The sequence below is a fragment of the Camellia sinensis genome, chromosome 14, assembly GCF_055761805.1.
Source record: "Camellia sinensis isolate YWXY chromosome 14, ASM5576180v1, whole genome shotgun sequence".
Classification (NCBI taxonomy): Eukaryota; Viridiplantae; Streptophyta; class Magnoliopsida; order Ericales; family Theaceae; genus Camellia; species Camellia sinensis.
In genome coordinates this window covers 21,792,676-21,815,499 of record NC_138974.1, presented here as the reverse complement: position 1 = coordinate 21,815,499, position 22,824 = coordinate 21,792,676, and the positions used below count along the sequence as shown (strand labels likewise).

The following is a 22,824-nucleotide window of genomic DNA, read 5'->3' as shown; positions in this document are numbered from 1 at the left end:
CTTGTTGTGTAAATTGGAAAATTAGAATGCATGTGATTAGGTCTTGAGGGCTACAATGAAATAAGGAAAATAATGTGGCATATTGAGGGATTGGGTATCATGCGTGCTCAGAGACGAAGGCCATATTTGGTTTGGTTTTCATAAATTTGTTTCAAAAATTTTTTTAAAAGAATTATTAAAAATTAATTTGGTAAAAGAAATTAAAAAATCAAAATTATTTATCATTTTTATATAATTTTATCTTTTGGGGGCCTAAAATAATTTTTTAAAATTTAAAATTATATTTTTAATATTTATTTTTATTTAACTAGTTTATATTTTTTCAAAAAAAAAAATCTGACTTTTTTTTTTTTTTTTTGAAACAAAAATCAAACATGGCCTTCCCTTGAAAATTGATTTTCCTACGCCTAAAATGATACAAATATATTTTTGACTCATGTGTTATAACAGACTTTGATCCTCTCCAACCAATTCATCTATGTAATGAAGGATTTCCATTAGAAATCTAATCACTATAAAAAATAAATATAAATTTATAATTATTTTAAATTAAAAAAAAAATCATTACACTCACCATTGATCCACCCTTGGAACCTTAAAAGAGAGCACCAGTGCATCTGCCATCCTTGGGTAGTTTTATCTATAAATAGGTAAGGCTCTCACCAATTCTATTTCATTCTGCTTGGTATAATTTTTTCAAATTGCTTATAACATTTTTATTTTGGAAATATATGTCAAAATGTTTGGTATAATTTTTATTTAACTTATGAGACAAAAATAAATTAAATAAGTTGATCATCTAGAAACTGAGAGTGAAACTTGTTTTCAGCTCCTACTTTCTAGTTACAGAAAAGCTAGTTGTTCAGAAAATTTACCCAGAATCTTATCTAGGAAAATGATGTTTGGGACAGATTCAACTCTTATATTGTGGGAGATACACTTAAAATTGATCTCAACCACATGATTATTCTTTTGGATATTTTTTTGAATAAATTTTCTAAGTGTCTAGTATTGCTGTTTTGATTCACTTTCAACTTGAGAAAAATTGCACCAAACAGGTACTTCATCCGACTTTACATGCATCAAGGAAACAGGCATTTGAAGGGAATATGAGGCCCCTTCAAAGTTCACAACACATGGTAATTAAGATAGATTAATATAACAAGATGCCATTAAAGTCTACAATAATAATACATAGTAATGTCTATACTAATAAATATTGAACAAGAATAGATACATTTAAAAACCCCCATTGATTCCTAAACATTTCCAAGCCACACCTGATTAAAGTGTTAAAAAAATGAGAATGATAATAACAAACCGAACACCATAAAACCTCATTATCTTCAAACACATGGATACAAATTCCTTGTTAAGCCTCTTATCATTTTGCCTATATATATCCCTTCCAATCTTTTTCCGTTGCAATATGTAATGTACACAATACAACAAGGAATCCATGAATTTTTCTTTTTATAATCAAATTCATGAAATTTCTCACCATTTCTCACCGTCCAACCATTAAAAGCTCTTTGGTGACATAGAATAGTTATATTTACTCCTCTGCTGTCACAGAAAAGCATAATCAAACGAATACATCGCGCCTTTTCTTGGGGTTTTGTGCTGCTTCCGGGTTACCCTTTCTCATCATGGCCACAAATTCATCGTAGTCAATCCGACCATCCTGCAAGTATTAAGTTGTTCATTAGTTTGCTTCATCAAATACAGCTTTTTCTTTTCTTTTTTCTAATTTTTTGCTCACATGATCAGCATCAACTTCAGATATGATTTCATTTATGTCCCTCCCATCGTTGATTCCAAACTCACGAAGAGCTTGTTGTAGTTCTTCTATGGTAATGTACCTGGAAAAAATACAAATAGTAAACAATTTTATATAATGCTAGTATGTAATCATAAGGATATCAAGATTGTTCTTGGCATGATCATTGCCAGTCATGATCATAACTACCCGCTATTATCTTTGTCAAAGTATTGGAATGCAGTGTAAAGATGTTCTTCTCTGTCCATTCTGTTCAATTGCATTGTTGCTGCAATGAACTCGTCATAGTCTATTGTCCCATTTCCATCTGCGTCAGCCTATTTTGGAAAAATAGAGCATAAAATTAAAAACATAAAATAAAAAATGACACGATGGAATTCAAAACTTTTATTAACAGGGTTTTTTTCTTTTTTTGGGAACTTACTGCTTCCATCAACTGTTTGACTTCATATTCGGATAGCTTTGTCCCTTGCTTCGCGAGTCCTTGTTTCAGCTCCTCTAGTGTTATTGTCCCGCTGTTATCAGTATCCATGCCTTTAAACATTTGCTTCAATCCCATGATTTCTTCCTCTGATAGGCAGCCAGCAATAACCTAACCGTTGCAAGAAAATTAAACTGTAACGGAACTTTCCTAATCTCGTGTGCCAAGGATTGGGCAATGGAGCCAACTGATCTAAAAGCAGTTTAGTGCCAGTGCTTGTGACATAGCTAGTAGAGAGTAGTGATATACAAATAGAAAAAGTTTACAGAATTACTATTTATAATGATGTGGCATAATGGTATCCATTCATTTAAAAACATTATTCCGATTATTATGGTCATAACTTTGCAAATATGTCCCTGCTACATCATTTTAGTAAATTCTGTATAAAATTTCTGATAGTTTAGCATTTTCCCATAACAAAATTGAATGTTGTAGGGAAGGATGATTTTGAAAAGTTTTAGGGATGGATGATGTTGTTTTACATGATTCTAGTATAAGGAACATGTTACGAGTTTAAAATTAACCGCTTAGTCTTGAGAGACTAATGGCTGTAACACATGCTTACAATAGCACCAAATTCTATACCAAGCTCACTAATTGCATTGTCATGACCTAAGTATTCATCTATTATTGTCATGATTTGTTTATCCAAACTGAGAACGTGAGACTTTCTGAACTATCAAAATGAAACGAATATTTACCATTCAAACTAACAAACAAGATGACTACTGTTTAAAATGAGAGAAGTTTGGCATACCCGAAGAGCAACTTTCTTGAACTTATTCATTGCTCTGAACTGTTTGAGTCTATCCAAAACAGCATTGTCAAGTGGTGTATCAGGTGCTTCTCCATCTTCCTTAATCCAGGGATGATCTGAAACACAAAATTATGCTTATTTAGAACACAAGTATTCCATTTTTCAACGACGACATGTATTGAAACAATAACTTTTGAAATGTAATCATGCTAACTTAGAACTTGGAATGCTGTCAGCCTCTGCTTGGGGTCGGAGTTCAACATTTTCCTCACAAGATCCTTTGCTCCGGATGAAATTGAAGGCCATGGATCACTTGTAAAATCAACATGGCCACGCAAGATTGCATTGAAAATGCCATGCTCCGACTCTGTCAATTCGTTTTTATCAATCAATTATCCATACTCTCTCAATATATAAACCTTGAGACAAGTTAAAAATAAATTTAAAAAAAAAAAGAAAGAAAAGAAAATGATTACCAGCCCAGAAGGGGGGAACACCACATAGAAGAATATATAACATAACCCCAATGCTCCATATATCTACTTCTGGTCCATATCTTCTCTTCAACACTTCAGGTGCGATATAATATGCACTACCCACAATATCTTTGAATAGTTCTCCTGTCGAAGGTAGCCATTTCTTAATGTTAGATAGGTCAGAAAGTCTTCAAATTAAAGAGAAAAATGAAACATTCATTAGAAAAACAACATCATATCCACAAAAAGAGGGGTTTAGTGAAGAAAACTGTTAAGTTATGGCAAACTGAAAAGCATTATCCTTTGGAAAGTTTGCACACTTGCGCTTGGAAAAAGTTTATATTGTTTTTAATGGTACACTCATCTACAATAAATTTTGTTCTTGTATGGTAACTAAGTTGATTTCTACTTCTTACAACCATTTTGGTGTTTTAGGTGATGAAATCATTAAACGCAAATTTATTTCTTGTAAGAAACTTAAAAACTGTAACATTTCGTCTTTGTGCACACATCACAAATTCACAATATAATCTAAATTAGATTAGAAACATGTCTCCAATTTTTAGAAAATTGAGAAGACAGAGATTATCCCAAAATCAACTTAAAGCAGAATATGTTAAAAAATATATATATAAAAAAAAAAACCATGGTTTAAGAATTTCAACACCCTACCAAGTTTTCTCATTCATTCTATAAATTGTGTCATTTCATTTCCTGGTTTTTCCTCACCAAGCAAAAAAATATATTTTTTAAATTAACAAAAGATAGCCAAACCATTTTAAATTAGATATTTACTGAAATTTCATGGGTAAATAGCTCATAATGTAAGAAAAACATTAAGAAACAAGGATGATAAAACTAGAACCTTGCTTGTAGAAGACGGATAGACCGAAATCAGTAGCTTTAAGAGGCGAATTCTCATCCTTGTTCAACAAAAGGAAGTTCTCGGGCTTGAGATCCCTATGAATAACCCCCATTGTATGACATGTGTGGACAATCTGCACAATGGTCCTCAATAGCGACGCAGCAGCCCGTTCAGTATAATGCCCTTTGGCTATGATCCGATCAAACAGCTCACCTCCGGCACACAACTCCATCACCAAATGTACCGAATGCTTATCCTCATACGCTCCCTTTAATTCCACGATATTTGGTTGTCCCGCCAAATGATGCATAATTTGGACTTCTCTCCTAACATCCTCAATGTCCTCCTTGTTAACCAATTTCCTCTTTGCTATTGTCTTGCAAGCAAATTGTTCCCCAGTTGCCTTGTTTGTGCACAAATGAGTCACACCAAATTGTCCCCTCCCAAGCTCTTTTCCAATCGTATACGTCTGGCGAATGTCCTCCATAGGCCGGCCTAAAACAGGCCCCACTGCGGCAGGCTTTGAGGGCTTGTGACTTGGGGAGGACGAGGGAGGCGTGTTTTTAGGCGGGGTGGTTGAATTTTGTGGAGATTGGGTGGGACCGGCATTGTTTTCATCCATCTGATCGCCTAATCCCTCGGCTTTGCCAGCATTGTTGTCAGGGGGGTCATTGGCATCGCCATGGGAACAACAGTTCCCCATTAGATGGAGAGACAGGGAGGGAGGGAGAAGAAGAAGAATATGGGATGGGGGTGGGCCCGGAGGGCGAGCAAAAAAGGAGTGGGGGGTTTTGGGGACTGAAAAAAAAAAAAAAAAAAAAAAGAAGAAGATATTTTAGAGACAGACAGAAAAGAAAGGTAGAGAAAGGATGATACAGGTTGGACTTGGGAGAATATTGGAGAGGACTGATGGTGAGGAATTGTAGGGGGGGCTATGTTTGAAATGGGTTGAAAGAGTCTTGAGAAAGTGGGAGGAGACTAGTGTTTTCTTTTAGGGACTAGGGTTGGGAGGGTTTCCCGGGAAACAAACGGTTTTTTGATTTGTTGGTTGTGTTAGATAACGGCTAGGGAACTTGTACAGATGAACAAATTGCAAAGCTATGATGGGCACCTTAGGGGAGCTTCTATTTACACACACTCATTTCCCTTTTTACACATCTTTTTCAATAAATAATTGATTCGGAAGTAGATTTCTGAAAATAAGCAATTGAATCGGAAGTAGCTTTCCGAAAATAAACAATTGGTTCAGAAGTAGACTTCCGAATTTTTGTTATTTTTCCGACAATCAACTTCCGAATGGGTTTATTTGATGTCTATAATAGTAATTTCACCTGAAAAAAAAATTTATAATAAAAATAATTTTTATGAAGTGTGTGCAAAGAGGGGAAGGTTGATGTGTAAATAGAAGCTCCCGCACCTTAGCTGTTATTTTTGAGAAAGTGACTACAATACCCCTAGGTGGATCTCTTTGCAAATATACAAAAGTATGAAAATTTCAATGGATTGTCATCCCTATATACACACACTGTCAATTTTGTACTTTGATGTTTGGGAGTGACAAAACCACCCTGGGGTGTGGTGGATAAACTTACATGGGTACAAGATTTTCTGATATGAAATTTTCTCTATTCCTTGTTTGAAAATATATAGAATTATATCTCGAGACTTTGCAACTTGAAATTCTCAAATAGTATATATATTTAAAGAATTTAGGAATAGATAAATATATAAATTATATACAAAAATATTGTAATGACAGAAAAACATATAATGATCTAGTAAGATATGTGAAATGACAAACGTGAAGCCAAATATGGATTGAGAGTTCTCCCACTCAAGAAATTTGTATGGCTAATTCCAGCTATTTCAATTTTTTTTTCCTTTTTTTATAATAATTTTGTGAGTTTGGGTGTCATGAAGGACAAGTTCTAAATCTGGACTATTCGTTTATGTGGGTTTCAAGTAAATTGTCATATAAATGGATGGTGGTAAACTGTCATATAAATGGATGGTCCATATCGCATCACTACTAATGAATAGTTGCTTGGAATTCACTTATGCCAATAAATAAAAAATTGTGACTAGTTTTTTTGTCTAAAGCAGAATTGAAGTAACAAAAATGTTAGAGATCTTAAAAATTTTACTAAATATTTTATATGGGTGTGAGAATCACATAGGACCCACACCCATGTGAGACATTTGGTAAAATTTTTAATAGAATTTTCAGAATCTCTAACATTATTCTTGAAGTAACTTTTTATTCTAAAATGACGAGAAATGTCATATTTAATCATTTTTTACAAACAAAAAAGTTGAATGAATTTCTTGGGGGAAACGGCACTTCAAAATTTTCAAATAACCTATTTGAATCAATCTTGGAAACTTGGCTTTTAGGGTGTGCTTAAATCATAAATTTTGAAAGGAAAACTGAAAATGTAAGGCAAATATGAATGAAATACAATTTAAATTTTTTTTTTTCATTTTCCTTTTAAAATTTCTATCCAAATTCATGATTCCTTAGGTAATTGACTATCATTTTCTTTTTTGCAATTATAGTTAGTAAACTTGATTTATGTATTCCAATCATCAAAGCTGTTCACATAAAATACAAGCAATTTGGGGCATGATTTCTATTAATCTGATGCGTGGACTGTATCAAGTACTGTATTGATATAAAGAAATGTTACCTAAACAAATAAATACTACACCAGAATTAGTCTTTAACCGCGGTTTCATTAACGGCAGTAAGACGAGAGGCTTTTCCCAATATAAGCCTTTTTTACATTGTATTTCCAAAACTAGGCCAACTTTTGACGGAATTCCAAAACTAAGCTAAAGTGCCATTACTATTCGCGCTTTTACTGTTAGGAGCGCAAAAGTAGATGAACAGCAAAATCGCTATTACAAATAGCGATTTTGATTAAGAAGTCGCTGTTACGAATAGCGCTTCTAAGGTTAATTTTTTTCCCAAGGAAAACGCTGTTAAGAACAGCGCTTTTTACACAAAATTTTTTTGCGAAAAAAACGCTATTGCTAATAGCGCTTTCACTGTACATATAATTTTTTTTTTTTTTTTTTTTAGAAAACGTTATTTCAAATAACGTTTTTACTGTTGAGACATTCACCAAAACCAACCCACCTCTGACACACGCACACACCCACACACACCCAACCCACACTAAGCATTGCTTTTAATATAATAATAAATTATATAATTTTTATAATTTTCGTAAATATAAATCATTTTTAGGTTATGGATGGTTTGATTTATAACACGTATGTAAGGGTAAAAAATTTTGTAATCAAAAATAATTTTTACAATTTTTATAATAAAAAATAATTTATAAATTACCAAAAATAGTTTATAATACGTATGTATTATAAAATTTTTTTATAATAATTTATAATATATATGTATTTACTTTAAATAAATTATATATAATCCGTATGTATTATATATATAATTTTTATATATTTACTTTAAATAAATTATTTTTGATACGTACGTATTATATATATACTTTAAATAAATTATTAATAAATATATAATAATTATTTTATAAAATAAATTATTAATAAAATTTTATAACGCATATGTATTATAAAATTTTTTATAATAATTTATAATACGTATGTATTATTTAAATCTTTACATTTTTTATTTAAAACTTTTTACAGTAAACCCATCTTCACATTTTATAATACGTATGTATTATTTAAAAATAATTTATAAAAATTTATAATTAATACGTATGTAAATAATTTAATACGTATCTTCACATTTACATTTACAGTAAATCCATCTTCACATTTACATACGTATGGTTTAAGGGTAAAATTTTTGATAAATGATAAATCAAACCATCCATAATTTTTATAAACTAATCAATTTATTTTACAATCAATAATTTTTATTAATAATTTATTTTATAAAATAATTATTATATATTTATTAATAATTTATTTAAAGTATATATATAATACATACGTATCAAAAATAATTTATTTAAAGTAAATATATAAAAATTATAATACGTATGTATTTAAAAAAATTTATAATACAAAATAATCAAATAGCGTATGTATTATATATAATTTATAATCAAATAGTGTATGCAATTTTTATAATCAAAAATAATTTATAAATTACCAAAAATAATTTATAATACGTATGTATTATAAAAAATTTTATAATAATTTATAATACGTATGTATTTACTTTAAATAAACTATATATAATACGTATGTATTATATATATAATTTTTATATATTTACTTTAAATAAATTATTTTTGATACGTATGTATTATATATATAAATTATTTACTTTAAATAAATTATTAATAAATATATAATAATTATTTTAGGTTATGGATGGTTTGATTTATCATTTATCAAAAATTTTACCCTTAAACCATACGTATGTAAATGTGAAGATGGGTTTACTGTAAATGTAAATGTGAAGATACGTATTAAATTTTTTACATACGTATTAATTATAAATTTTTATAAATTATTTTTGAATAATACATACGTATTATAAAATGTGAAGATGGGTTTACTGTAAAAAATTTTAAATAAAAAATGTAAAGATTTAAATAATACATACGTATTATAAATTATTATAAAATTTTTTATAATACATACGTATTATAAATTATTTTTGATAATTTATAAATTATTTTTGATTATAAAAATTGCAAAAATTATTTTTGATTACAAAATTTTTTACCCTTACATACGTGTTATAAATCAAACCATCTATAACCTAAAAATGATTTATATTTACGAAAATTATAAAAATTATATAATTTATTATTATATATAAAAATTATATTAAAAGCAATGCTTAGTGTGGGTTGGGTGTGCGTGGGTGTGTGCGTGTGTCAGAGGTGGGTTGGTTTTGGTGAATCTCTCAACAGTAAAAACGTTATTTGAAATAACGTTTTCTAAAAAAAAAAAAAAAAATTATATGTACAGTGAAAGCGCTATTAGCAATAGCGTTTTTTTTGCAAAAAAAAATTGTGTAAAAAGCGCTTTTCTTAACAGCGTTTTCCTTGAGAAAAAAATTAACCCTAGAAGCGCTATTCGTAACAGCGACTTCTTAATCAAAGTCGCTATTTGTAATAGCGATTTTGCTGTTCATCTACTTTTGCGCTCCTAACAGTAAAAGCGCGAATAGTAATGGCGCTTTAGCTTAGTTTTGGAATTCCGTCAGAAGTTGGCCTAGTTTTGGAAATACAATGTAAAAAAGGCTCATATTGGGAAAAGCCTCGTAAAACGATGGTTCTACAAACCACCTTTAATTTTCATACCCGTCGATTTTTTATGTGGCGGTTAATAACCGTCGTAGATACCGCCGCTATTAATAATGGCGGTAACATTACCGCCTTTAAATTATTCCCGACACTTATATAGATGACGGTTTCACTTTTTGTCGTCTTACCACCGTTAAAGGTTTTGTTACAATTTTATACTTATTAACGGCGGTTTGTTATCGCCGTTAAAGGCAAACTCTGACATAGTGAAATTGTATAATTTATTTTATTTTTTTACTCACAAATGTATCATGCAATCATATAAGTTAAAAATTTGAAACAAAATCTAATATAATAGTATGGCAGTGCCACATCAATTGTTTAATATATATAATTTGTTTGTTTGTATAAAACCAAAAGAGTCTCATTTCAAATTCTAAAAAATGTATTAATTATAAGTTACCAAAAAAGTTATCCAAATTTTTATCAAAAAATATATATATATTAATTGCCAAGAATATAAATGTATGGTGTAGATGAAGACTTGATATATTGTGTCCCACACCTATAATGAATCTCATCCATTTAATTTAAATTTTGAATAAATTTCGCGGTTTGTAGTGTGTTTAATAACGGTTAGAGCCCACACGCTGATGTGACAATCTTTTGATAAACTTTGGGACAATTTTTCAAGCATAGTAAATAGAATTACTCATGTTGTTAAAAATATATATATCTCATATTTATTGATAGAAGTTACTTCTACCAAAAAAACAAAGAATTATTCATTCATATACATTCTATATCCACAAGTCCAAATCTCATCTTGCAGACCCATAAGTACAAGAAGCTAGTTGTGTACAAGATAAAAAGGTAAGAGTAAATTACATTATTAATCCTCTAGTTTGAGTGAAATTTCATTTTAGTCAGTCTAGTTTTAATTTCATCAATTTAAGCCTACGCTTTCAATTGCATTTCAATCTGGCCCTTTGTTAATTGCTGTTAGCTCTTCTGATGGAAAAATGCCACGAGCAACTCACGTGAAAATTTTAGCAATTTTAAGACAAGAAAGAAAAATAAATAAATTACACACCAACAGTCACTATTATCTTTTCTAAATGACAATTTGGTCCCCTTAATTTCGCACGTGTTGTTTTTTGTTCAAATTATTAATGAAAATTGATGGAGGAATCACATTAAAATAAAATTGAAACTACGGGACCAAAGTAAAATTTTGTCAAACTAAATGGACCAATAATGTAATTTACCCAGTAAAGTAGAAAGTGTGTGTTGGAATTACACACATTAGGCATGGAGCAGCTCACACTAGAACAATGCATCTTCATCTATTTCATACACCCTTAGTACATTTTCTTCTCATCTAAAACAAACTACTCTTAGACATCTATCTAATCTCCCAACACACACAAAAATAAAATAAAATAAAAAATAAAAAGGAAGAAGCAAACACACCACCATGTCTTCTCTTCACTCCCTCTCTCCCATTGCCATAACCACCTCTCTAGTTCTTCTGTTTCTCACTGGCCTCCCATCAACCACTCTTTCCCAAAACCTAGGCATCTTGCCATCGAGCCCTACTGTCGCAGATTGCACGCCACGCCTGATGCTATTGGTCCCATGTGCGCCGTTCGTGCAGGGGACTGTCCCCTCGCCGGCGCAGCCATGTTGTGATAACCTCCGACAGCTGTACAACCAGCAACCAGGTTGCCTATGCCTCTTGCTGAATGACACTGCATTGAGCTCTTTTCCTATCAATACTACACTTGCTCTGCAGCTCCCACTTCTTTGCAACCTCCAAGTTGACTTCTCTACATGTTCAGGTATTATATTATACTAGCCAACTTTTCCAAACATGGTACACCATGGCATAGATTAACTTCCCGCAAGAAAAAAAAGAGTAATGCTATACAAATAAAATAATATGACAAACTTGATTTTCTTGCTTTGAAGGAGAAGATCCATTGACTACTGTCACATAAATTTTATAAATAAATAAAAAAATATATATATAAGTATTCTAGAAGAATAAAATTTCTCCCAAAATAAATAGACCTTAAGGTAGGGTATGACAATTGCTTTCTAGTATTCTTTTGTGGAAAACTACCTTATTACCCTTACTAATTTAGCAAAAAAGTAAACACGATTTTTACTCTTTGAATTTGTATAGTCAAAAAACAATTTACTAAACTATTGTCAAATAGGGCCTAATTTGTGGACAAAGTTTAATATTGGACAGTGTCTGTAGATATATTTGCAAGTTGGGTCTTACAATTGATTTTGTATAACATGTTTGTGTTTCTTTGTTTGGCTTCTTTGAAGGGGTGCCTATCCCTCCCAGTTCACCTGTTTCTCAAGGCCCCTCTGGGACACACCCCAATTCCTCCATAGCTGGTAAGTAAACACATCATATTCCATAATTCGTGTAAAATGCAATTGGATAGACAATATATAAATAAAAAAGTTGAATGAATTTGGAGTGTAATTTCACAATTTAAAAAGCATTACACAAGTTTTTTTCAAATAATAAATATGTTACTCACACAGAAGATTCACAAACAAACACAAATTTTATGTGGATAAATTTGTGTTGAGTACCTGTAGGCTGTAAGTTTTTCTGTGATTCTTTAAGAACTACTGTTAGTCTTTGGTCCTGGTTTATTTACAATCCACTTCCTTGTTTTCTGGGAATTTCAGCCGCTCCTATGGTCACTGTGGCACCTAGAACCAACATCATGGGTTTTGGATTTGGCCGTAGTGATGGCACAGAGTTGAAGATAAAAGGTCAAACGGTCATGCTGGTCGCTGCAATAGCATTCATACTGCTGAGTCCTGCATAGACCACTATATATAGTCTGCTATATCATAATCCCTTCGCTTTAGGTTTAGTTTGTCGAGTGAATTTAATTTAATATCGAAGAACAGAGTTATGGGTTGGTAATGTAATAAGATTTTACTACTTTGATAGATATAGTATTGATTATATTTCCTTTTTAGTTTACTTTCTACCAACAATCTTATGCTATACCTACGTCTCATATCTCACATAACAAGAGTAAAACAACGAAAAGTGAATTAGTTACAGCGCTTATCATTACCTTACAAACCGAGGGTAACAACTATGGTTGAAATGTTCCTTTTGCCGGAATTGTATCATGACTACAAGGTGAAGTTTGGATTCAAAATTTAAATGGCTATTCCAAACTAGGTGCCTCCTCAGTCGGGTTGGACTCGAAAACGTCAGAGTTAGACCCTTCCGGTTCTTCTAAAAGCTCTCTTGATTGAATTGATTCCTTGTATGCAGGAGTCGCCTTGAAATCTGTTGCACCTTCATTGTATGTGGCAACAGCAATTCCACATGCAATTAGCTGCAATTAATAAAGTTTAAAAATCAATGTCAGAGAGTGCCAAAGAATGCAAACATGCACAAATAGCAGAAGGGGGTACTGACATAAACTCTTCACTACATCAAAATTTAAGACTAAACAGTTAATGTTTCAGAAAGTTAGCACAAACTTTCTTCATTAGTACGGATCAGAAACAACAGTATAAATAAAGGTCCTTTAAGCTCCAAATAACCTGATCTACTGATACACTAAAACCTTCTTCTTTTAATTATTTATTTATTTTTACATAGAGACACTTATCATATAAGTACTGTCATACCTAAATGTCGATATGAGAAGTTTAATTTTATCAGCAGCAGTAAGAAAGTGGGGGGAAAAACACATTTCCCTAACCTTATTAACAAAATTCATAGATTATAGTGACAGTTAAAGAAATCAATTTGGAATTTTAAATTCTACTTTTCAGTGTCTTATATGTTGAAAAGGTGGTCTTCCATAAGCTTTCAGCACATCTTCAATCCTTTCAGCCACATTGTCTTCAACATTTTAATGTTGTTGGGTTGTGTGTTGAAATTTTGAAGGAAAAAAAAAGTTCTGACTTTAACATAGACTTTTTGCAAGAGTTTAGATGGTTGAGGTTGAGAACATGATTAATAGCAATGATTGCAATAGTAAATTATAAGAAAACTCCATGCTGGTGAAATAATTTCGTTTCAATTATTCGTAACAGATTTGATATTTAAAACTTTGACAAAATAAGGAAAAAATACAGAAAATCATATCAATACACCTCAAAGAATGATGAAAGATTACAACATCTAATAATTTGTGAGTTTGTAGCATTTCTATCCAGATGGTCTATTACATGATCTATAAGACTTTTCTCCTAAATTTTCAATGCATCCTACGACATATCTTCATTACTATATCAGAAAACTAGTTTATAATTTAAGGAGCAACAAAACCTTAATATTATTGGATAGACAAAATTTGGGCATCGCTAGCAAATTTTTTGTCATGCTACATATCAATATATTATCAGCTGATATACATTGGTATGGACTTGTCAACTAAGCATGCTGCTGCAGATAGAACAGTCAATGCAAAGAAGGAATTCTATGCTTTAAGTCTGATGTTTAATTGCTGATGCAAAAGAGCCTATTTCCTTCATGAAAGATTTGGGAAATGTTGCATTAGGCATAGAAAACATGTTACTGAAGTCTTCTTAAGACGATACGCTCTCCCAAAATGGCTTTTAGTTGTAAGATGGGAAATGTGGTCTGAAAGTATGAATAGGCTCTTTGAAAAAACAGCGACTAGGGTCAACATCCCATCATAATTTTTTATCCCAATTGAGATGGTCATTGATTCGTCATTCTCCATTTCAATCAAAACATGGTGATCATGACCATCATTATACATAATTCTAGCTATTCAAGTGGAAAGAACATCAGTTTCGATTGACATCTACTGAACAAGATCATTACAAATATTTAACTCTTTTCATTTTTTTCTTTTTTTGGGGAATAAGCACCCTGAGTATACCAACCTTAGTGACTGGCTTGGCTGAGATCATTAATCCTACACCAGTTAATGATGCGATGGGAGAAGTTTTTATTTTGTCATTTTTTCATCAATGCTAGCCCAGTCGAGGGCTAAGCCTTGAACAACCAACCAATATCAACTCTCTTAACTAAGAGCACGTTTGGTACGATAAAATGGGCTGGAATGGAATGTCCATTCTAGCTTTGTATTCCCTTTCTCTTGTTTGATACGTCTTATCTAAGTGGGAATAGCCATTGGAATGACTATTCTAACAAAATGTGGGAATGCCTATTCCTTCCTCCAACCTAAGGAATGGTTATTCTATTCCATCATGGAATCACCATAAAATTTTGTTATTATTTTTTTTTTTTGGGGGTACTTAAAAAAAATATTATCATTTAACTACCACTACTATTCCCTTCTGCTACCACCCATTCCACCACCTTACCGCCACAACCACTACTGCCGCCTTCACAACCACACCACCATTACTACCACAACCACTACCACCACAATCATAAAACCACCACCATTACCATCGTTAGGACTACTACCCTGCTACCACCGCTCCCACTACCACCATTGCCTCCACCGCAACAACCACTACCTTACCACCACTACTACCACCTTCATAAACATCACACCACCACCATTACCATCGCAAGAACCACCACTCTACTATCGTTGGCCGCCACCGCCGCCCCCACAACCACCACCATCACAACGACAACACCACCTTACGACCACCAATGACACCACAACAACCTACCACCACCACTACCACTACCATCATCTTACTATCACTGCTATAACCACCACCAATGCCACCACTATCACGACTCACACTATCACTTCTACAAGACTACAACTATCAACACTATCATGATCTATATAAATTTTCAATTTATTTGTTACTAGCTTGTTAAAAAAATAAATAAATAATAAAAACTTATTATGAGAATGAGAATTATCGTCCTATTTCTATGTCATTCCATGTTTGCAACCAAACAATGGAATGGAACTGGAAATGGACATAAACATTCCATTCCATTCAACCTTGTATTTCATTTTCACTCTCAAACCATTCCCACTTCATTTCATTCCATCATACCAAATATGCTCTATAGTCTCTAAAGTTGCCTGCAGGGGCAGAGCAACATTGAAACAAGTGGGAGCAATTGCCCCCAATGACTTTTGAAAATTACTAGTTTATCTGTGATAGATCATTTTTTCACCCCCAAAGGTAGGATGAGCATTTGATACTTCTGTGTTAGAGAGTGGGAGCAATTGCCCCCAAATGTAGGACGAGCATTTGATACTTCTGTGTTAGATCTAATTAACACTGAAAGAGAACTGATTGAGATATTTCTAAAATTTGCACAATTAAGTACATTAACATACATAGGTTTCAGATTTAAAATATCTCAATCAGTTCTCTAATTAAAATGGCCTATTTAGTGCTTCAAAATATTTACAATTACCAAACATGGAAAAAAATCATGGCTCTGCCCCTGACCTCCTAGCACTAACTTCATAGCATTAGACCAAACAAGCAATTGGTATCTCTTACAATTTATATTGGCAAACCAATTCATATGTACATTCGAAAAAATTGAAACCCAATTCAGAAAACCTCTCTTTGGACTCTATAATTCAAAGGGCACTAAACCAGAGGTCCACTTCTGAAACTATTGAATCGCTTAAATCTTTTTAGACCAAAAAGACATTATATGTCCAAAAAGACACATATCTGTCTAAAAAATGTAACATACATGTACAAATGTCATCTTCACATATCTATATACGTGTCAACTATCTATCTATTTGTCCAAAATATCAACTACTCATGTCCCCTATCTACCTATCTGTCCAATATCACCTATTTATCCACCTCATCGCCACCAGCAGCGGCTGCCAACCCCTGGCAACTTTTTTAGAGACTTTTCAATGCGTGTTTTGTCACAAAAAAATAAACTTTGGACCAAATAACATATAGCCCATAACTGTGTACTTTTCACCAATTAATCCTAAAAATAATCATAAAAAGGACCAATTTTACCCAAAACCCAATCACTATAAACACTAATGAACAACCAAATAAACAAAAATTGTCACAGAGAGAGAGAGAGAGAGAGAGAGAGACCGCAAAAAGAATGCCAAAAGCCCAGAGATATTGCACGACAAATCCAAAAGTGTCCCACTGAGGCCCCTCCCAGAAGTCCTGCTCTAAACCGGGAAGCTCCGGCAAGAAATACCCATCATCACCACCAACTCCATCAACGACCCCTGTTCCACCACTACTCCCATCAGTTTCAATCTGAACCGTCCGTTGTTGTTGTTCTCCTTGCTCTGTTTCTTGTTCTTTGGTTGTTGTATTCAAGCTCCTTTTGTTCTTGCTGTCGAACTTTCCTGTTCTGGAGGACATCTTCTTGGCTGCTTTTGGAACTATGTTGTTGTTGTCATTTCGTGATGTGGATTGAAGAGACCAAAAAAGAGGGTTTGATGGTGGGAGGAGGATTGGACGGCGGAGAAACCGATCGCCGCCGTGGTTGAAAGTGGTGGTGCGGCCATAGAGTGTGCCAGCAGCGCCACCACCTCCGCCTCCTATGGTGAGAGCCATGTTTGGGTGGATGAGAGAGGATTCGAGTTGAGATTTTTCTGGCTAAGCCTTGTGGATAAGACCTGATATCTGCACTCACTACGCTGTCGTTTTGATCCACTGCAACGGTTCCAAGTGTGAAATGGACAAGTTATGTCATATAAAAAAATACTTATCAAATAAAATAAATGTACTTATATTTTTAAATAATGTTTAAATGTTTAAATTTATTTATTAAGATTTTAATAAGTTTGAGTTTTCGTTTGACATAAATTAAAATGGGATTTTTTGATTAGGCAATGGCTTTCCTCCAGTCTTATATTAGATCGGAGAGTGTTGTTGGGCCTGTGAAGGCCCACTATGAGTCTCGTTTTCGATAATTTGAGCCGTTCAATATGTAGAACTCGTCAAGTACTATATGCCTGTAAAAAAATCACGTTGATCGGATATCGATAGCTATCTCGTCGGATTAGTTTTCTGTCAACCATTTATTTTTTCACCGTCCATTTGTTTTATACGAAACTTATTTGATCACGTAGGTATCGATGTCCGATCAACGTGATTTTATATAAACATATAGGGTGTGTTTGGTAACATTTACATTTTCAGTTTATATTTACAAAAATTTTATAAACTGGTTTTCGTTTATTTTTTGTTTATTTTTAGAAAAACATAAACTACAAACGCGTTTGGTAATTGACAAAATGTTTTAAAAAATTTAAAAATATAAAAAAGAGTAAGAAATGGCAAGTGGTGGCAAGTGGCGGTGGAAGATGGTGGTGGAAAGTGGTGACGGTGGGTAGTGGGTAGCTAGTGGTGGCGGGTGGGTGGGTAGTGGGTGGTAGTGAGTGAGAGATGGTGGTGGTGGTGGCGGGTGGCGAGTAGTGGTGGCAGGTGGGTGGCGGACGGCGGGTAGTGGTGGGTGACGGGTAGGTGGCGGGTGGTAGTGGTGGGTGGGTGGGTGACGGTGGCGAGTGGTGGGTGGTGGTGGTTGCGGGTGGCGGGTGGTAGTGGATGGGTGGGTGGGTGACGGTGGCGGGTGATGGGTGGTAGCGAGTGGGTGGTGGTGGTGGTGGTGGTGGTGGCGGCGGGTGATGGGTGGTAGTGGTGGTGGTGGTGGCGGCGGCGGGTGGTGGTAGCAAGTGGGTGGCGGATGGCAGATGGTGGCGGGTGGTGGTGGTGGTAGTGATGGGTGGGTAGATGACGGTGGCGGGTGGTAGGTGGTAGCGAGTGGGTAGTGGTGGTGGTGGTGGGTGGTGGTGGCAGGTGGGTGGTGAGTGGTGGGTGGTGATGGCAGGTGGGTGGTGGGTGATGGTAGTGGCGGGTGGGTGGCAAGTGGCTGGTGGTGGCAGGTGGTGAATGGTGGTGGCAGGTGGGTGGTAAGTGGTGGTGGCAAGTAAGTGGCGGGTGGTGGTGGCGGACGGTGAATGGTAGTGGTAGGTAGTGGGCGGTGGCGGGTGGATAACAGGTGGGTGGTGGTGGTGGTGGCGGCGACAAGGGGTGGGTGGTGGTGGCGAGTGGGTGTCTGGTGGGTAGTGGTGGCGGGTGGTGGCTGGTGGTAGCAGGTGGGTGGTGAGTGGTGGTGGCAGGTGGTGGTGAATGGTGGGTGGTGGTGGCAGAAGACGGCGGTGGAAAATGATGGCGGGTGGTGGCTAATGTTGGGTGATAAAAAAAAAAACTGAAAACTCAAAATAGAAACACATTTTTTGTGTTTTCATTTTTTGGCCAAATTTATAAACTGAGATCACTGATTTATAAATCAAAAATTTTACCAAACAAATTTTTATTTGAGTTTTTTAAATTTTTGTAAATATAAACAGAAAATTGAAAACGTAAGTGTTACCAAACGGTACCATAGTATTTAATGAGTTCTACATATTGATCGGTTCAGATTATTAAAACGAGACTAGTGATGGGCCCTCACAAGTCCAACAGCACCTTCCAGTCCAATCTGGGATTTGAGGGAAGCCAAGCCCTTTTGGTTAAAATAATCACAAAAAAAAAAAAAGAAATAGGTTTTTTAGTCTTTAAACCATAATTATTTTATTTTTTTCTCTAAAAAAATTAAAAAAACCAAAAAACTTATTCCAAACAAAACTTATTTGCCCCGAGCTAAAATAGCCAAAAAAATCAAAAAGCTAACGCACATCTCAAACGAACCCTAAATTTGAACTCGAGTTCAACAAAAATTTAACGAACATAACTCGAGACTGATTACAAATCTTATCGAGCCAAACAAATTATAAATTCATATTTGCGTATGAAACTAAAGTTACAGCTAAAACTTTGATTATATAATTATATATACAATATATATAAATATATTAAAAGAAAAGTTAATATCTTAACAAGATAATAATATATATCACCACTATTATATAAATGTATTATTCATAGTTAACTATTATTTACTTATAAATTAATTTAGCTATTATTTATATTATTTAAATATATAAATAATATATTTATTTTATTATATAAATTAATATTAAATGAGCTGAACTAACAAACTGAGTTTTAATATGCTTAAACTTGTTCATTAAGATTTTAATGAGTTCAAACTTGGACTAAATAGAATTTAACGAGTTGAATTCAAACGAGTTCTTACCGAGTGGTACCAAGCTTGTTCACGCATGGTTCTACTCATTTGCAGCCCTAATGGTAGGGGTGTGCATAATACCGCCAAAACCGCCAAAACCGCACCGAACCGCACCGCCAAGGCAAATTCATTATTATTTGTCAATCGAACCGCCGGTTTTTGGTAAGAAAAATGGCAAATTCTAGTGACATTTTTATCAATCCGCCGGTTTCTATTTTTCTTCCAAACCGCACCGACCCGCACCGCTATTAAATCATGTTTTATAGGATTCTAAAAATTCTTTTTTACTTAAGTTTGCTTGTTGTTCTATACCTTAGAATATAGTATTACATTAATGCTCGAGGGGAATTTTATGTATTGTATTTGATCATTGCAGCTTCCACAGATACTTGTAATGAACTGATGGCATAGTCGTTGATATTATCATGTTGTTGCTACACTTGCTGCATCAGAAGAAAGTTTCGCAAGATACTTAACATCACGATGTCTCTCGTCTTTTTTTTACTCTTTGATTTAAGTTTTGTAATTTGAATTATATTTTTTATAAACCGCCAATCCGCCCGAACCGCCAAGGCAAATCCGCCATTATTTGCCAACCGAACCGCCGGTTTTTGATAAGGAAAATGGCAAATTCTAGTGACACTTTTATCAATCCGCCACCCGCCATACGATTTCTATTTTTCTCTTAAACCGCACCGACCCGCACCGCGCACACCCCTACCTAATGGTAATACACCTCATCATTGAGACGGGATACTATCATCTAACAACATATAGTGATCCGCACACCATGTAGTTGTAACCATTCATTTAATTTTTTTCTCACCATTCATTTAATTTTTTCTCCTAATTTTGATTTTTTTTTTTTGTTTGTTTCTCTCTCTTTTTTATAAGTAAATTATACTAATCTCCTTTGAAATTTTAAAAAAATATAGAAAGTCTCATAAATTTAACATAATTATATTACATCCTTTAAAGATTTTAACTCATATCATATGATTCCTTTTTTATCAAAAATTTATTAGTCATATAAATAAATAAATAAAATTAATGTTATTGGCCATGTTTAGTTTGGTTTTCACAATCTTACTTCAAATTTTTTTTCTTAAAAATTAAAAATTATTCGAAAAAGTTGCTGAAAAATCCAACATATAGCCATGTTTGGTTTGTGTTTTGAAACATGTTTTTAGAATAAAATTTCTAAAAACATGTTTGGTTATAAATTTTCTCAAAAAAAATTTAAAATTACTTATTTCTCTATTATACATCAATCAATTACTTTTTCTCTCTTATCTCTCTTAATCACTTTTTCGCTTACATATATCTACTCAACTATAACAAAATATTAAATCATTCCAAACTCTCAAACTCCAAAATTATTTTCAAAATATACAATCAAACAAACTAAAAATAATTTTAAACTTTTTCTTCAAATTTTTTTTTAAAATTTATCTCAAAACACAAAGAGTGTTTTGGGACGGTGGTCCAAATTTTGGTCTTTACGGGTAATAAGGACACATGCATGACACAGCCTTCTTAGTAAGTCCAAAGACAATCCTAAGTTTGCCTTTTACGTGCATTTTGTGCTAAAAAATTTTAAAATCTCATAATTTGAGTTTTATAAATCTATTTTTAACAAAATTGATATTTATAGATTTATCTTTTCGAGATCTTTCAAATAAGCTCAATCTTGAATATAAAATTTTAAAAAAATAATAATAAATTGATTTTCCAATTAATCAAACCAGAAAAATAATATTTTTTGAGCACCCAAAACTGCTTTCGCCAATTTGTATGGATAGATATTGAAAAAATATATGGAATAAAAAAAAAAGTATCAAAGTTGGACTATTGAGCCCAAACTCATGACTTATTGAAGTCTTAACACCATAAACAATTTAAACATATAGTTAATTTACTTCTTGTATATATCTATCCGTGCAAATTATTTCAACACATCTGTTCAAATTATCTTTCAATATTATAATCTATATGTTCAATTTATTTTAAACTATTTGTCTCAAGTGGATGCCCTATGTATAGCTATGTGTCCAAATTATTTGAACATCCAAATTATCAAAATAATTTTAATGTCTTTCTGAATTATTTTAATCTATCTGTCTAAATTATTTTTAACTAGATTATTAACATATTTGTTTAAATTATTTTAATCTATCTTTCCCAAAAAATTTAACCTATATGTCCAAATTGTCTAAATTATTTTAATGTGCATGTCCTAGTATTTTTGCTTATCTGTCCAAATCGAATATATCTATGCTAATATTTTTGCTTATCTGTTATAGTATTTTTTGCTTATTTGTCTAAATTAAATCTATCTCTGTCAAAATTGAATCTATATTAATTTTGAATGATGTGGGTAACAACGTTAAAAAAATAAATAAATAAAACACCCATACTCTGGTTAAACTTGTAGTAGAACCTTTTGCAATGGCACAAGTCTAAGCATGTTTTCTCATGCATCTTTGCAACGTGTAGTTTCGCAAGATGTCAATGTCTATATTCTCAACTTTCTCTATATTCTTAGCTACTTTTGCGAGCCCATAATCTATAACCCCAACCACTTACATGGTACCCAAATAATGAAAAACAGACCCATTTCTTAAGACCATCTTCTAAAAGCAATTTGAAAATCAAACCCCAATATTATGCTATGGTTATTTAACTAAAGCATGGTCTACTTATCTACCTTAAGAATTCAATTCATACTTTCAAACTGAAAAAACACAATGCATATACCAAACTTACATCAATTGCTTTCAAAACGATATGAAGTTCAACCCTATCGACTTCATTTATACTTCACAGATATTATTTGAATTGCATTCTGCTGTTGCTCAAAACTGAAGACACCCTATTTTTAACCGTCCTTAAGACTTGGGTTCCATCGATTGATCACCCAATGATGATTGCTACCCTTGTCACGCTTGAGTTCCTCATCAGAAAGCCTCGGTTTTGAGCCTCAAAAGCCTACAAACCTTGCACCACTTTTGGACCAAAACAGTATTTGTCCAAGCTTGACCACCCAGAGGCCTGCAGGCTACTTAGTGGTCGGCTGGCCAAAAATAAGTGTATGGT

At 33.3% G+C, this 22,824-nt stretch overlaps 3 protein-coding genes across 3 annotated transcripts; 1 reads left to right on the top strand and 2 right to left on the bottom strand.

Moving 5' to 3' along the window:
* Nucleotides 1–1,153: 1,153 nt before the first annotated feature.
* LOC114308258 (calcium-dependent protein kinase 17) lies at nt 1,154–5,154 on the bottom strand. Its single transcript, XM_082906790.1, has 8 exons — nt 4,363–5,154; nt 3,498–3,641; nt 3,236–3,388; nt 3,022–3,137; nt 2,205–2,372; nt 1,970–2,097; nt 1,763–1,862; nt 1,154–1,684 (listed from the first exon to the last, which is right to left on the bottom strand). Exons 1-8 carry the CDS (start codon nt 5,063–5,065, stop codon nt 1,586–1,588), a joined length of 1,611 nt encoding a protein of 536 aa, XP_082762916.1. The 5' UTR covers nt 5,066–5,154; the 3' UTR covers nt 1,154–1,585.
* Nucleotides 5,155–10,858: 5,704 nt separating this feature from the next.
* On the top strand, nt 10,859–12,493 carry LOC145806839 (non-specific lipid transfer protein GPI-anchored 10-like). Its single transcript, XM_082904674.1, has 3 exons — nt 10,859–11,461; nt 11,961–12,032; nt 12,243–12,493. Exons 1-3 carry the CDS (start codon nt 11,098–11,100, stop codon nt 12,476–12,478), a joined length of 672 nt encoding a protein of 223 aa, XP_082760800.1. The 5' UTR covers nt 10,859–11,097; the 3' UTR covers nt 12,479–12,493.
* A 211-nt stretch (nt 12,494–12,704) lies between these two features.
* On the bottom strand, nt 12,705–17,274 carry LOC145807830 (uncharacterized). The gene is made up of 2 exons (XM_082906789.1): nt 16,674–17,274; nt 12,705–13,006 (listed from the first exon to the last, which is right to left on the bottom strand). The coding sequence occupies exons 1-2, from the start codon at nt 17,148–17,150 to the stop codon at nt 12,833–12,835; spliced, it is 651 nt and encodes a 216-aa protein (XP_082762915.1). The 5' UTR covers nt 17,151–17,274; the 3' UTR covers nt 12,705–12,832.
* Between the last annotated feature and the right edge of the window lie 5,550 nt (nt 17,275–22,824).